This window comes from Copadichromis virginalis, linkage group LG6, assembly GCF_057382275.1.
Source record: "Copadichromis virginalis isolate Kocher_CV1m ecotype Utaka linkage group LG6, C_Virginalis_male_GT1.1, whole genome shotgun sequence".
NCBI lineage: Eukaryota > Metazoa > Chordata > Actinopteri > Cichliformes > Cichlidae > Copadichromis > Copadichromis virginalis.
This window is the reverse complement of record NC_140623.1, coordinates 21,599,264-21,615,143: the sequence shown is the minus strand read 5'-3', so window position 1 is coordinate 21,615,143 and position 15,880 is coordinate 21,599,264. Positions and strand designations below refer to the sequence as shown.

General features: G+C 39.5%; 1 protein-coding gene across 2 annotated transcripts; it reads left to right on the top strand.

Annotated features, from left to right (window-relative positions):
* The first annotated feature begins 1,288 nt into the window (after window positions 1-1,288).
* Window positions 1,289-15,027, top strand: LOC146707734 (tetraspanin-5). 2 transcript variants are annotated; one of them, XM_085459255.1, is made up of 10 exons: window positions 1,289-1,738; window positions 4,323-4,373; window positions 6,293-6,439; window positions 6,536-6,706; window positions 6,782-6,907; window positions 10,858-10,905; window positions 11,543-11,659; window positions 11,754-11,815; window positions 13,381-13,433; window positions 13,520-15,027. In XM_085459255.1, exons 1-9 carry the CDS (start codon window positions 1,655-1,657, stop codon window positions 13,391-13,393), a joined length of 819 nt encoding a protein of 272 aa, XP_085315381.1. In that variant the 5' UTR covers window positions 1,289-1,654; the 3' UTR covers window positions 13,394-13,433; window positions 13,520-15,027. The 2 variants fall into 2 exon arrangements, with proteins under 2 accessions (XP_085315381.1, XP_085315382.1); XM_085459256.1 differs by lacking the exons at window positions 13,381-13,433; window positions 13,520-15,027 and having other exon boundaries at window positions 11,754-11,819.
* The last annotated feature ends 853 nt before the right edge of the window (window positions 15,028-15,880 follow it).

The following is a 15,880-nucleotide window of genomic DNA, read 5'->3' as shown; positions in this document are numbered from 1 at the left end:
GACCTTAAGTGAGTGCTGCACAAGTCGATGCCTGCAAATTTCCATGAACTGAAGCAACGCTGTAAAGAAGAGTGGGACACAATTCCTCCACAATGCTGTGAGAGACTGAAGTCACATTTATTGCTGCTGCAGGTGGTTGTACAAGCTACTGAATCATGAGGATGCTTATTTTTTCACATGTATATTTGCCCTAATCCACATGTACATTATAATAAAGGCCAAATGTATTTTAACAGTATGCCACACTGATCTACTGTAAAGTTAAATGTAATTTCTAAGAAGGTACCGATGTTTAAAACAGCAAAATTACAAGTTCAAAAGAACACTGTAAATAAAATATAAAGCAGGGACAGTTACACCCTCCAAAAGGCGTAAACATCACATCCACCTTATAAAGATTAAGCCTAAGAAAGTAGAAAATTTAAGTGCGTTTTGAAAATAAACAATAAAGAAGCATCGCGTCTAGGCAGTTTGTGTCTCATTAAACTGGAACTTTATTTTGTTTTTCTTTGCTGACATTTAAACACAAGAGTGAAACATGAGATCCAGCCTGCTTTATTTCGGTGTTCTCTGGAATTCTTTCTTCATCGGGACTAAACAAGTCTTTGGAAAAGACAATGTGAGGTAATGTGTTAAAAACATGAAATCTTAAATATTCAATAAAAACATTCAAGTAACTAAAGGAAACACATAATTTATATTTTCTGTAACTACACTTGTAATTATACTCTTTATACTTTCTATTTCAATTCTTTCTGATAAAAGCATAAAGTTCGCATTACAAAATGACCTGTAATCAAGTCTGGTGAAGCAACTCAATCCTGTTTCTGTCTCAAAAATATATTAATTTTAATATTTAACATCAACTAAGATGTCCATGTTTATTAGTCTTTAACTTATTGATTGATTTAATACCCAGCAGCCTCAAAAAACTGCATGAATGAATTATTATTTATTCCACTACAACTTGAATTACTATTTCAAGCCTTATACCCTTATTATTGCCTAATAGCCTGATGGCTGTGATGAAGTTTACTTGAATATGAATGAATGAATGAATATTCTTTATTGTCATTGTCACAGGTACAATGAAATTGAAAGATGTCTTATGTATTCCTGTCGTGTATCATACACGTATTTAGTTAATGGGTAATAAATTCCGCTATAAATGATTAATTACCTCGTAACCAGTACTATCTGCCACTGTAATGGGGCTAGAGACCCTCTCATGGAGGAAGTCCCGCCTTCTCAGATCACTAAAAGAAATCATTGGTTCCTAGACATGGCAATCAAATAACAGCCATGTCTAGATTACGGGTCAGATAGGAGACCGTCGGTTTTAATCTGGTTGACTTTCACTGTGGTTTATTTCAGCGTTACACCTCTGAGGATCTACGCAGGGTAAAAGCTGAGATCTGTAGAGGGACGCCGACGGACTGTGAACGCTCCCCGACGGCTTCATCTGCGACTTTTATCCGCACAAAATCAAGATGGTGTTAATAATTAGACGCTAGAAAGGGCGGCATGTGTTGAGCCCTTAAAAAAAAATTATTAAAGGGTGTTTCCAGAGGATCCCGACTGCCAAACACAGAACAGCTGCAAATGTGATTCCTGCTCGTTGCAGAGGCGGCGAAGGAAAACAAAATCCATCCAGATGATGTCAGGAAAGCATTTCAAGGCTCACGAAGTGAGCTGCTGCATCAAGTATTTCATTTTCGGATTCAACATTATATTCTGGGTAAGTCCCCCGTCTGCGACTTCAGGCCTGCCATCGTCAGTTTAACACACTGACACGCTCTTTGTTCCCAATCAGCAGCTGTGAGGTGCATTTATGTGTGCGTATGTGTTTGTTGTTGTGTCTATGTTGTCCTGGGTTTCGATTCGCTTCCACTTTCTCTTTTGCTCCTGTGCACTTGCTCCCTGTCACCCATCAGCCGCTTTGTTTTCGTGTGTCCTCCATCAGAGTGAGAACAGCTCTCTCTCTCGGCATCATCGCGTGTTTACATGACCGTAGCCTTCAGCTGAGGCCTTTTTTTTTCTTCTTTTTTCGTGGTGATGTTTAGGTTGAGAAAACAGCCGTCACCTTTTCTATGCATGAGTGAAACCGCAGGGGAAAAAAACAAACATTCCGTCTTTTAAACCCACAGTCACCGTGGGCCGCCACTTCCTGGCTTGAAACAATAACCCGCATGGGTGCTTTTTTCACAGGTTGTTGATGAGGGAAGGTGGGGTAGGCTTTACTAATGGTTAGTTAAGTTATTAACAGAGCGATGCTCTCGTAGAACCGCAGCGATTAATCGATTTAAACAGTGACTGTTTTGATCGATTCATTGTTTTATCTCATTTAAAGCAAAAACGCTGTCAGTGAGTCCAAGTGTTAATTGTTTGATATTGGCTGCCTCTCCAGTACTTGCATTAAAGTAAGTAGAATAATCAGTGGATTTAGAGGATTGGTCGCAGAAAACAATGCCTAACTTATAAGTGATGTATGAAATAGTGTGGCCTGGTTTGAATAAGAGACAGCAGGGACATTATGCTCATCATTGATTGTTCTGTCATATTTTTTTTAATCGTCCGTCAGTCAATAAACAGTTTGGCTGAAATAGCAGAATAAAACTTCACATAATGTAGTGATCCAAGACGCTCAAGAAAACGTTGAGAGTAATAATTTTGTTTTTGAGGGTGTATCGGCAGAGCTATGCAGCATTAACCTTTTTGGATAACAGGAGCTCCTTTGTAAAACATGCACAGGCCACTCAGAAGGGTCATACCTGCGTTTGAAACCAGGATTGTCTGGCCTTGAGGCCATAGTGCTAACCACTGAGCCTGGTGCTGCCTGAGACATTTGTTCATTATCATATTTGGTGCCAACAAATGAACTGCTTGCTCCACAGCATCATATACAGCATGTTCTTTGGATGGATTAAATATGGGCATATCTACTTTTGTCTACATACGAATACAAATACAGATACAGTAAATTGCAGCAGTCCTACTGATAGGCACCGTTGGCCATATAAGGCCTTTTTAACAGCAGGGATTTTGTCTTGTTATTGTGGGGAAAACACAGATGCTGACAACATCTCTGATGATATTAGTAACAGTTCAAGTGTCCTGGTAAGTCATTGCGGTGTGGGAGTGTGGGACTTTCGGCCAAAGCCCCTATCTTTTTTTATTCACTTATTTATATCAGTAATTTTGACTTGTGCTAACTGACATAAAAAAATTAAATAAAACAAAGAAGCTAAAAAATACACTAAATTCAGCACATGCTACTTAAGCCATGAATGGCATTGGTGTGCCCAGTGGTTCTTCACGTATCGGGGACTGATAGAGACAAAAGCCTTTGGGCTGTGGAAAAGCTCTCAGCCAACTGTACAGCAATCGGCCCCTTTGAGCTTTGTGTCATTCAGGTATCAGCTGCTTATGTCACAAACAACTGTTCCCCTGCCTTAACAGCTGTCTCACAAACAAATACTTGAGATGGTCTGTAAAGTTCATTATCTTTAATCTAAAAAAAGTCCTTAGTGCTTCTATCTGGTGAATAAATGTGTCTAATTCAACAAAAGACTTCAGTTAAAATCAGTTATTCAAAAACCTATTATTTCTCATCTTTATTTTAGTGCTTGTTAAAGTCCTGGTAAGTTAGTGGGGTTTTAATTTTAATAGTGAAGGTGTTCTTGGATAAAAGCATATCCAACAACAATAATTGTTGTTGAAATCCTCACAAATTAAGTGGCTTATAAAGTATACTGTTTTTCTCAAGTTTCTCTTGTCATGGTTTGTCAGTGAAGATGTATCACAGTAGACACTGAAGCATAAATATTTTTTACCGAGTTTGTCTCTATGCTTTTTTTTTTAAGTGCATTGTGGTGAGTAGGATGTAAAAAAGTTATTTCAAATAGAAAACCAAAACTCATTGCAAGTGAATGTGAAAGTAACAAAAGGCATGGAAATGTGACAATTAAATAAGGTGTTTATTAAAAACATATTAAAGTAATTAGCACAAGATTTAAAAAGTCTTGTAAACACAAACTACCATAAAATATTAAATCATAATACTGTCATAGTAATAATATTCCCGATTACTGCTTCTACACTGCGGCGTACAGTTATGTACAGTCAAGCTGTTTAAAGATGCTTTCTAATGTGGAAGCCTCCTGCTGATCCTGCAGACTGGGATGAGAAATATTTAGTAATGGACCACTGCCAGGAAAATCTCTCTGTAGTTTCTGTCAGTGTGCGTCTGTGTGATGACTACATGTAGCAGTCACAGCAAAATAATCCTGTTCTCTTGTTTCTCTCTTTTCTCCCTCTGTCAGTTCCTTGGAGTAGCGTTTCTTGCCATTGGTTTGTGGGCATGGAGTGAAAAGGTTAGTCGTATATTAATGTGTAATAACAAGTTGCAGGACTTATTTCTGTGAAGCTTTTTACTTACAGGTATCTGCAAATATTCCACAAACTGGCATATCGTTGTGGTTTATACTCGACTGCGTGCAAGGAATGGTCACCATGGCTTTACTGAATCAGAAAGGAATGCTGTGCTTTCCTGTGGGACTCATGAACAATGGGCTATGAATTGATCGGATGCATTTCACAGATTTGTTCATTGTGTACTGAGAGTGCAAAAAGCAGACAATCTACTGAGAGCACTTTTTCACCAAAGTACATTTGAAGATCTTGATTGTTATCTCATCCTACATACGTGACTACAACTAATATTATTTAATTATTTGTTAATTGCTAAATTATTATAATGGGTTGATTAACTTTAAGATTAATATAATGTCAAATGTATGGTGTAAAAAGTGTGGGTTAAATTAGACTGTTAGCTTTGGACAAAAACAAACAGCTAGCCAGGCTCTATCTAGAGGTAAGAAAATCTACATACAGCATCATGGGCTTGAATGTGTTCTTTTTCCAGCACAGAATTATTGTACAGTATGTACCTTTAATCTTCAGAAAAAAATAATGGCACAGGTTTAAATTTTATTTTGGATTTTCTCTAATCCACACAGGGTCGAAAGTATAAATGCAGGTTCAAATATATACATATTTATAATATCTGGTCAAATGTCCCTTAGTTGCACCTTGGTAGCCATCAACAAGCTTCTGCCATAATTCTGCCTGAATATTTGACCATTCACCTTGGCAGAATTGGTAAAGTTCCTGGCATGGACCTGGCTTTTAAGCTTAGTCCATAAATACCCAAAAGGGTTGAGGTCAGGCTTTGGGAAGGCCACTCCAGAAGCTTAATGTTAGCCTGCTTTATCTATCCCAAAACCACTTTTGACGTGTATTTGGATCATTGCCCTTTTGACTTGTCAAAAGCTGCAAATTTCAATTGAGCTTGAAAGTGTTGATTTTGGACCAGGGGCTTCTTTCTGTGGTGAAACACTCGCTTGACTGGAGACAGTGACGCTGGTGTTTCAGCAGTTTCCAGTCCATAGCAGGCTTGAACCTTAATTTTTGAACATCCTAACCAACTACCGTTCATCCGAGTGTGACGGCTTGGATCTTCTACCAGACTTTAGCTGGAACTGGTGGATGTGGTGACACATTCAAATAACTTATACTTACATAGAATTGTTTGAACTGATAGTCTTGAAATGTGAAGTTGTTTAGAAATGACTTCAAGAGATCTACCCAATTTGAATTCCTTAGATTTTTACGCTGTTGTATTGAAGAATTCAGTGAGTGCTGTCAAACAAATCATTTGTATGCTGATAAAGTTGTGATCTAGTTGTGGTCAGTCATGATCACTACCAAGTTAATAGGCCTAGACTTTGCTATACAATCATTCTACCCTGGTAAAAGAGCAGTTCAAAGAAAACAATACCAACACTACCATGGCATTCATGCTAATGATAGGTGCATGTCAACTTCTGACACAACTTTAATAGCATATCTATAGCTCACTGGTTTACATGCTAGAGCTTGTTTGTTTCGTCACTGCAGAAATTGAAAAATCAAATTAGGTTGGTTAGCTTTGTACAGATCCAGGAAGCTAATCGTAGCTAATATATGATAAGCTAAGTCAATTAAAACATATTTACATTTGCTCGCTCTGAGCAAGAGTAAATTAGCTTGTTCCCAAAAATCAAAAACAATTGACAATTTTATTATTAAATTCTTTTAAATAATTGCTTACATTGGTTTGGATTGTACTTTATGAAATTTGGGTGTTAAACATGCTTACAAAATGATTACTTTACCTGGGAAGAATGTTAGCAATGTGATGATATTTCAGTGGTTTTTCAGTTGAGTTTGACCTCACGTGCTTTGCTCCCAGGGTGTTCTGTCCAACATCTCATCCATCACTGACCTGGGGGGCTTTGACCCTGTCTGGCTCTTCCTTGTCGTGGGTGGTGTGATGTTCATTCTCGGGTTTGCTGGTTGCATTGGAGCGCTGCGGGAAAACTCTTTCCTGCTCAAGTTTGTATGTTTGTTAAAGGCTTTCTCAGAAATCTATAATTCTTTATATTTCTTGTTTTCATAACAGTTATTATATTCAGAAAATTCTCATGTCTTTCAGTTCTCCGTGTTCCTGGGCATCATTTTCTTTCTTGAGCTGACTGCTGGAGTCCTGGCCTTTGTCTTCAAAGACTGGATCAAGGACCAGCTCAATTTTTTCATTAATAACAACATTCGGGCCTACAGAGATGACATTGATCTGCAGAACCTGATCGACTTCACCCAGGAATATGTAAGCAACGTTTCTTTATTTGTGCCACCGATTTCTTTCTAGTATTTTTACCTTGTATTTTATATGTTATTGCAGTGGGAGTGTTGTGGAGCTTTTGGGGCTGATGACTGGAATTTGAACATCTACTTCAACTGTACTGATTCAAACCCGAGTCGTGAGAAATGTGGAGTGCCCTTTTCCTGCTGCACCAAAGATCCAGCGGTATGTCTCTCTATCACAAGATAACGTTGTGGCTGTTGGTGTTTTTGTGTCCTTTGTTAGAGTTTAAAATAATTTTTAACGTGCTGAAACTACAAGACTTGAGGGGAAGTTTTGAAGGGCTTTCTTGTCACAGACAGCTTGTTATCTATGTTCTCCAGAAGAAGCAGTGACGCTATCAGCGACGATGGCTTGCATCCAACAGGACGCTCAGGACGCTGTGTTTAGTCGTGTCAGGCCCTGACTGCAAGTCAGAGTCTGAAAGCGGATGGGTGGGACTCTGGACCGAGGCATTTTTTGGCAGAAAAATACTCTTAACTGCTGCTTACTGTGCGCAGCAGTGACAGCATTTTTCTTCAGAAAAACAGACTCAGGAAGGGTTTTATTTGACAATCCAAGGACACGCTGTCCCACCAAGGTCATTCTCTATAGGGGAAAAAAAAGGAAACACTTGGATTTAAAAAAGTTGTTTTTCAAAGGCACCGTGTGCTCTTAATGTGTATACCATATCAAAAATTTTCATTTTTTAAATTTTAATTGTTTAGTTGGGTTGTGCAGCAGGTGTCTTTTGTGGTTATATTTCAGGTCAGGTCTTTATCAGCCAGTTTCAAGTCAGTTGAAAGTTGTTGTTTTTTTTGCTGCTAGCTTTCCATCAAAAAGTATTAATTTAAAATAAAAGGTGACATTTAAAATTAGTTTTGTTAGCGACCGTGGCTCAGGGGGTTGGGAATCGCATCTGTAACCAGAAGGTCGCCAGTTCGATCCCTGGGCTCTCTGTCCTGGTCGTTGTGTCCTTGGGCAAGACACTTTACCCTACTTGCCTACTGGTGTTGGCCAGAGGGGCCGATGGCGCAATATGGCAGCCTCGCTTCTGTCAGTCTGCCCCAGGGCAGCTGTAGCTACAACTGTAGCTGCCTCCACCAGTGTATGAATGTGAGAGTGAATGAATAGTGGTATTGAAAAGCGCTATATAAATCCAATCCATTATTATTATTATTATTATTATTTAAATGCCATAAAAATGACATCCAAAAGCTGAAATGCTTTTAGTGTTTTTTTTTTTACATTGCTACAAATGCTGCTGGAAGTTTGACTTCTTTTAAACTTTTTCCTCTGCTCTATGGATCTAAGGAAAAGGCAAAGGTTTGCCAGAAACCTCTGCCAAGCAATCCCTCTGTCTGTGACGCCACATCCAGTGAAGCCATTTCATTTTGGCTGACCATTAAGGAAAAGATTTCCACCAGACTTTATTCTCAAACATTGCCCTTTGTCAGCGGTGTTTTACACATTTTATTTTAATGATCTGCCCACTAAAGTTTTTATTTTAGATTAGATTAGATTAGATAGAACTTTATTAATCCCTCGGGTGGGTTCCTCTGGGAAATTCGATTTCCAAAAAAGCACAGCACCGACAGAAGTTACAGAGTTACAGAATATTATATATATATATATATATATATGTGTATATATATACATATATATATATACATATATATATATATATATATATATATATATATACACATATACACATATACACATATACACACACACACACATATATATAAATACAGAGACAATATAAATAAAATATACGAAGGGGATAAATAGAATAAATAGGAATAAAAATAAAAATACAAGTGAATTGCACATTTCAAGTATTGAGTCTATTGCACTGTTGACTATTTACAAAAGGTATTGCACAGTGAGGTGAAGAGGCACTACAGCTTAGTTGTTCCCCCCTCCTTTGTCCTCCTGTTTCCCCTCCAGAGAGGAGTTAAACAGTCTGATGGCGTGTGGGACAAAGGAGTTTTTAAGTCTGTTAGTTCTTGTCTTTGGGAGAAGCAACCTGTCACTGAACAGACTCTTCTGATTGTTAATGGCCGTGTGCAGAGGATGCCCAGCATTGTTCATAATGTCCATCAGTTTCTTTAATGTCCTTTTCTCTGCCACTGTCACCAGAGTGTCCAGCTTCATGCCGACCACAGAGCTAGCCTTCCTGATCAGTTTCTCCAGCCTGGATGAGTCCTTCTTTGCTGTGCTGCTCCCCCAGCACACCACAGCATAGAAAAGTACTCCAGCAACCACTGACTGGTAAAACATCCTCAGGAGCTTCCTGTAGATGTTAAAAGACCTCAGCCTCCTGAGGAAGTACAGTCGGCTTTGGGCTTTTTTATACAGGTGCTCTGTGTTGCATGACCAGTCCAGTTTATTGTCCACCCACAGCCCGAGGTACTTGTACTTGTTGACCACCTCCACCTCCTCCCCCTCTATCTGAACCGGTAGTGGACCTTCTCTGGACCTCCCGAAGTCCACAACCAGTTCCTTAGTCTTTGAGGTGTTGAGTTGCAGGTGGTTTGTGTGACTCCATGCGACAAAGTTCCTCACCAGACTTCTGTACTCCTCTTCCTGATCATCCCAGATACACCCCATGATGGCTGTGTCGTCTGCAAACTTCTGAATGTGGCATAATTCAGAGTTGTAGCAGAAGTCAGAGGTGTACAGGGTGAAGAGAAGAGGGGACAGCACAGTTCCCTGTGGTGCTCCTGTGCTGCTGACCACTGTGTCAGACGTGATGTCCTTCAGCCTGACGTACTGTGGTCTGTCGGTGAGGTAGTCGGAGATCCAAGCCACCAGGCAGGGGTCCACCTCCATCCTGTTCAGTTTTTCCTGAAGCATACAGGGCCGGATGGTATTAAAGGCACTGGAAAAGTCAAGAAACAGTATCCTGACCGTGCCTTTTCCCCCATCCAGGTGTGAGTGGGCTCTGTGTAGGAGGTACAGGATGGCATCCTCCACTCCGACACCCGCCTTGTACGCAAACTGTAGTGGGTCCTGAGCATGTTGTACCTGTGGTCGGAGGAGGTTGAGGAAGAGCCGCTCTAGAGTCTTCATAAGATGTGACGTCAGTGCCACCGGTCGGAAGTCATTCAGCTCATTGGGCCGGTTCTTTTTGGGGACCGGGACGATGCAGGATGTCTTCCATAGGGCGGGCACTCTCCCCAGTCGCAGACTGAGGTTGAAGACTCGTTGTAGCGGCTCCCCAAGTTCAGCAGCACACGCCTTAAGCATCCTAGGACACACCTTGTCTGGGCCTCCTGCCTTTCTGGGGCGAAGCTTCCTCAGTTGTCTCCTGACCTGATCCACTGTGACACTGGGAGATGTTTGGGAGGAGGGGAGGGGGGGAGATGTCTTGCTGCTGAGAGAGGGATTGGAGGAGGGGGGTGTCATGTTGTCAGGAAGGGGGGGAAGCGAGGGAGGTAGGAGAGTGGGGAGAGGACTCTGTAGTGAGGGTGAGGGTGGGGGGGTTGTGGGCTGGTCAAACCTGTTGAAGAAGTTGTTGAGTTCGTTTGCCTTCTCCACAGTCCCCCCCACTGTGCTTTTCTTGGTGTTGTGGCCTGTGATGGTTTTCACACCATTCCAGACCTCCCTCATATTGTTCCTCTCCAACTTCTGCTCCACCTTCCTCCTGTAGGTGTCCTTTGCTTCCCTCAGGCAGCGTTTCACCTCCCGCTGTGCTGCTTTCATCTCCTCCTTCACTTTGCTCCTGAAAGCCTTCTTCTTCATGTTTGTTGTTTTCAGAAGTCTAAGAGAACAAAATTTGACTTCTGGGAGTTAAATGTTACTGTAGCCCAAGTTTCTGCAGCTGTGGTCCCACACAGTCTTATAAAGGTTAACCTGACCAGAAAGGCAGATGCATCCTTGCACACAAAACGTTGGAGTCGTTTAATCTTCACAAGTAGAATATAATAGGCAAGCAAACATAAACAAATCCTTGGTTTATATGCAAAAATCTTCACAGTAACTGTATAACCATGGATTGGTGAGTTTTACTCATGATCATCTAGTTTTACAGTTTTTAATGTGTATGCATGTTTTATTGTTTTTCACTGTAAAGGCCAGTCTAGAATCTCTAGCTAATCTAAAAATGCATGTGTGTCTTCTCTTCGCAGGAGGACGTCATTAACACTCAGTGTGGATACGACATCCGAGCAAAACCGGTGAGCTACAAACGGAAACTTAAATTTATCACCGAGACTGAGACCCTGATCTAAAAAGTAAAAGGAATAGAAAAGAGTAGAAAGCATGAATTGTTCTGGCTTATTTTGCCTCAGGGAGGTTTATATGGCTATATGAGGTCGTCAGTTGCTCCACCCTGGACACAATATTCCTCTTTCAGTATGTTTCTCAACTCCTCACTCGTGAAAATACAGCAGCTGGCTCTCCATCAACACTTTGGGCCTTGTGGCATTACTCATGCAGCAGCAATGCAATGGGAATTGAAATCCCCTCCCCCACCTGTCATTAGCTTTGGCCTTACTGCACGGCCAGCGTAATGTAAGGAAAAAAGGCTCTGTTTGTTTTCTTGACTTTAAATGTGAGCCAGAGTGAAGCAGTTTTAACAAGAGTCAGAGGAAAACAGTGAGCCGAGTGTGTGTTAACGACTACGTAACACTGGATCAGAGGCATTTTGCTGTGGAGGGCTTTAGGGGAAACCGCAAAATGAAAAGGGGAATCATGTGCTATTAAAAATAACTGTGTTGTTAAGTGTCGTGGAGCAAAATAAAACCAAATATATTTCAGATGAACTTGACTATCACGCTGTAGTATTGGTTTGACTTGTAATTGTTTTGACAGGACTCTGACCAGAGGTCATTCATCTATATCAAAGGCTGCGTACCACAGTTTGAGAAGTGGCTTCAAGATAACCTGACAGTGGTGGCAGGCATATTTATTGGGATTGCATTACTGCAGGTGGGGATCAGTTTGTCCTAAACATCTGAGCTTTTGTCATTTTTTTCCATTACCTAACAATTTGTTTTCCTTTTTTTTTTTTTTTTTTTTTTAGATTTTTGGCATCTGTTTAGCGCAAAATCTCGTGAGCGACATCGAGGCTGTGAGAGAGAGTTGGTAGGTAGCAAGGGTCATCAGGGTGACGCGTCAAATTTTGTGTCTGAGTGCATAATTTTTGTAAATCAGTTCACGGCTTGTAGGGGTTTATTTTGTAATTTAACTTAACATAACTACATGAGTTAAATTTAGCGGCTCCATATTTAAGAGAGCATTAAAAACCTCTTCAGGCAGCCATAAAGACCTGATGGGCAGGGCTGCTTGTGTATTATGAAATATCCTTTTGACTATTATTACTTTTGTATGTAAACCTTCATAATAAAAGTCTCACGATTATGGTTGCAACACCCTGACATGGAAGAACATACAAATTATTGGACAGTTGCACAAAAGCTTTAATTATTTGAAAAGCTTTACAACTATTGGTATTTATAAATTTGGACTATATTAACACTTAAAAATTTAAAAAAAGCACAACAGAGTATTTTTCTTTAAACTACACTATAATTCTTTTGTTTAGTATCGTTTCAATTTTTCTTAGTCCTCTTTAAAATGACAGTTACACCTGACTATAATGATCATAGCGTATCTTTGCTTTTATGTGTCATGTTCAACATACGTAACTCAGTGGTGACGAAAATTTGTATCGGCAACGAAATTTTATTTAGTCACAACTAAATATGGAAAGATGAATCGCACAAAGTGCAGCAAGCCTGGCAAAAGCGTTCCGTCTCTGTTTTTACTAGATATTGTAATGCACCGAAAATGTTTTGGAACTAAAAAAAGGTTTAACAGAATAAACTCCTACTGTCATGAATTATTTTAATCTAAAATGATGCATTATGTGTGTCACGTCAATAACTTATAAGCATGATTTCGTTGTTAAAAATTAGTTGGCGGCTGTAGAGTTGGCTTTGGGTGTATTATGGTTCAGAATGAAATAAACATGTAATATGATAATAAATGTAACAACGTTTTGAAAATACATTCCAGGTCCACAAATGAAGTCCTGAATTTGAAATTGCCTGAGTTTCCCTGTATTAACACCAGCAGGTTGATATCTTTGCTTCCAAGTGAGATAATTGTGTGAATTGTCACATACTGAGTTGCTTTGTGGTAACTTTGGTTATTCAGGGACTTTCTGCAAAGCACCACCGTCAGGCTAGAAAGGCGCCCTGATGAAAAAATTAAACGTTGTTGCAAACATCTTGAACTTAAAAACAAAAAGAATCACAAACAGCTTCATCGGTATTACATCATTAGTGTTAATGGCAAGTGTAATGTAAGGAAACAAGCTGCCCCAGTTATTCTAAAACTTAAAAAACATCCACCCAATTGGAAACTTGAAAATGTGCTGCAGCACACACAAACCTCTAAATACCACCATCACCCGCTGCTTTGTAAAGTCCTGCTTTGAAGGTTGACTATTTAGTCAGCGTTTTCCTGTCGCCATCTTGGTTATTTATTTCATTCTATATGGGATCATAATTCACAAAATAAGCATGTTGTATTAACTAACCCTCTGCTTCTCAGTGTTGCAAACAAAGCTTATTTTGCTTGTGCTTTTTATTGTCTTGGTTGTTTTATTGTTCCGATTCATAAATCTGCTTCCTGTTTTTGTGCAGTTTGTTTACCTAAGACCTCCAGAGAGTTTTCAAAGGCAAGAAAGATGTACAAGGTAAGCGCTTTGAGATCAATATAGCAGTATAAATTATCGATCTCCTCCGATGTTTTTTATTTTTTATTTTTATTTAATTTTTACAGGACTGCGGCTTGGATGCCAGCGTTGAAGGGAAGTACTTTAGTCACCTAAAATGTGCAGTATGAAGAGTCTCGCTCATATGTAAATAGTAAATTTAGAATTATTTTTAGAGTTACTGTATTTTAAATGAAGCACCCCCCCTCTGAAATATACTACTATACACACAAAAACAATGGAAAATAATATTTCAGTAAAAGCTACAGTTACAGTAAAGGCTGTGTTGAAGAAGCCAGGAAGATAATGTGTTTTGCCCAGATAACAAGCGGAGACGGCGTTTCTCTGAGGTAGTGCTTCATTTAGAATATGGTCTGTGGTTTTATATGTCTCACAGCTGCAGTTTTTTAACAGCTGCATGTAAAGGGTGTGTAAGAAGATAAAAGTGATTCTGGAAATGCACTGCATGCCTTTTGTCTCTTGATAGGACATCGGCTTCTAACTGTGTTAAGTATTTTAAAGTATTTGTAAAATAGTAATTTCGATTGAATCGGCTGGTTAGCACTTTGTTGAATGTTTGATGGAGTCTACTTAAGAGAACGAACTTTAGATGTGGACACTGTTACAGATTGCAGTTTGACTTATGGGGGATGTAGTCACCGTGTAGTTTCACGAAGAGACGTGATGGATGTGTTCAGCTTTGTAAACTTGCTTTTCTTGGAAAGAATGACAAAATAATGTAATACATGTACTGAGAGAAACCCAACGATGTGGCATCTAATCAAAACTCAGCCTTAAGCACTTTAATCTTCACAGAGGACAGAGGATAATGAAGTTCATTTCAGCTGTTCGGCTTTTTGTCATGACAGACTGTTATCTGGTCAAGCAGCAGCCACTGGAGGGGGAACTTTCCATAATATGCTTATGTAACATCCTGGTACTTCATAAGTGTCACCTTGAAAATGGGTTTGGGGACTTTTTTAGTGTAGTCACCTTCTTTGCACACAATCTTTTTGTCCATTAGTGTTCTGTCATACCTTCATTAATTTGCCTTTATTTTTAGTTGTGGCCAGTGTGTTGAAATCGTGAAAACCCTTATTTGTTAGATTTTTACTTTTTTTTTACTGCTTGTTGGCACTTAATTGAACATAGAAGTAAATTATTTAATTTACAAATGCACAGTACTTGAAAGTAGAGCGCGCAAGCTCTGTCATCAGCATTTATTAAAAATTCAGTGATATTAAACACACAAAGTTTTCTCTTAACAGAGTGAAAAAAGCCATTTAATGTAAAGGACATGTGAACCTGTGAACTTTTCCTCTGCAGCTGATGACAATATGATATTAATCAATGTGTTTCTGGTTTCTACCACATGTATAATCTTATACTGAGAAAATGTTAGAATGCCAAAATGGTGTCAGATATCTGTTTACCTGCCACTTAGTGCCATATTTGCGATTTCTACATACTCCCGATTATAACCACACTTTTCTTTCACGTGTACTCCTGATTCTTGTAAATAACTGGATTGTGATAAGATGTAGATACATCTGAATAAATGTTGTTCTTTGTATTATTTTGTCTATTTCTGTGTATACTTTGTCTGGATAATATGTTACACTGATACCGCACTTACCTCAGACTAAAATTAATGGTAGCGCTGCAGAGGAATTGTACTCCAGTGTGACTGGGTGAATGACAACTCACTACCTCCATCTTGTGTTTAAAACAATATATATGTTGGACCTTTTTTTCACTGTAACCCTCCAACTGGTCTCCAGCTGTGGGTATCACATATTTTTAGGTTTAATTTGCGTACGGTTTTCATATACTGAAACTAAAGGCGTGGTACACTCAAGCAATAATAATAATATTATTAAAACATATGCTGGGGTCGACAACCCTGGGATTATGACCTCACTGAGGTCAAAATGTTAGCAGAGAAGTGAGCCTGTGATGGGTGGGAAAGAAAAAATAGGAAAAGCACTGCTGTGGCTTGTGTCAAGAAAATGACTCCCCAGTTACTTCATTAGTCAGACTTTGCTCGTACCAGGTTGGACCTTCAGCTCCTTTAATTCTTTGTGGCACAGAATCAGTAAGGTGCTCAGAGGTTTTAGTCCATATTAACATGATAGCATCACACAGTTGATGCAGATTTGTCAGCTGTATACATGATGTAAAGTTCCTGTCCCTCCACCTTCCAAAGGTACTCTTTCGGATTGAGCTCTGTTGACTATGAAGGCCGTTTGAGTACAGTGAACTCATTGTCATGTTCAGCAAACCAGTTTGAGATGACCTGAGCTTTGTGAAAATGTGTGTTATCTTGCTGGAAGAGCCACCAGAAGATGGGAACAATGTGGTCATAAAGAGATGGACATGGTCAGCAACAACACTCAGGTAGGCTGTGGGGTTTAAAATATATTTAGCTG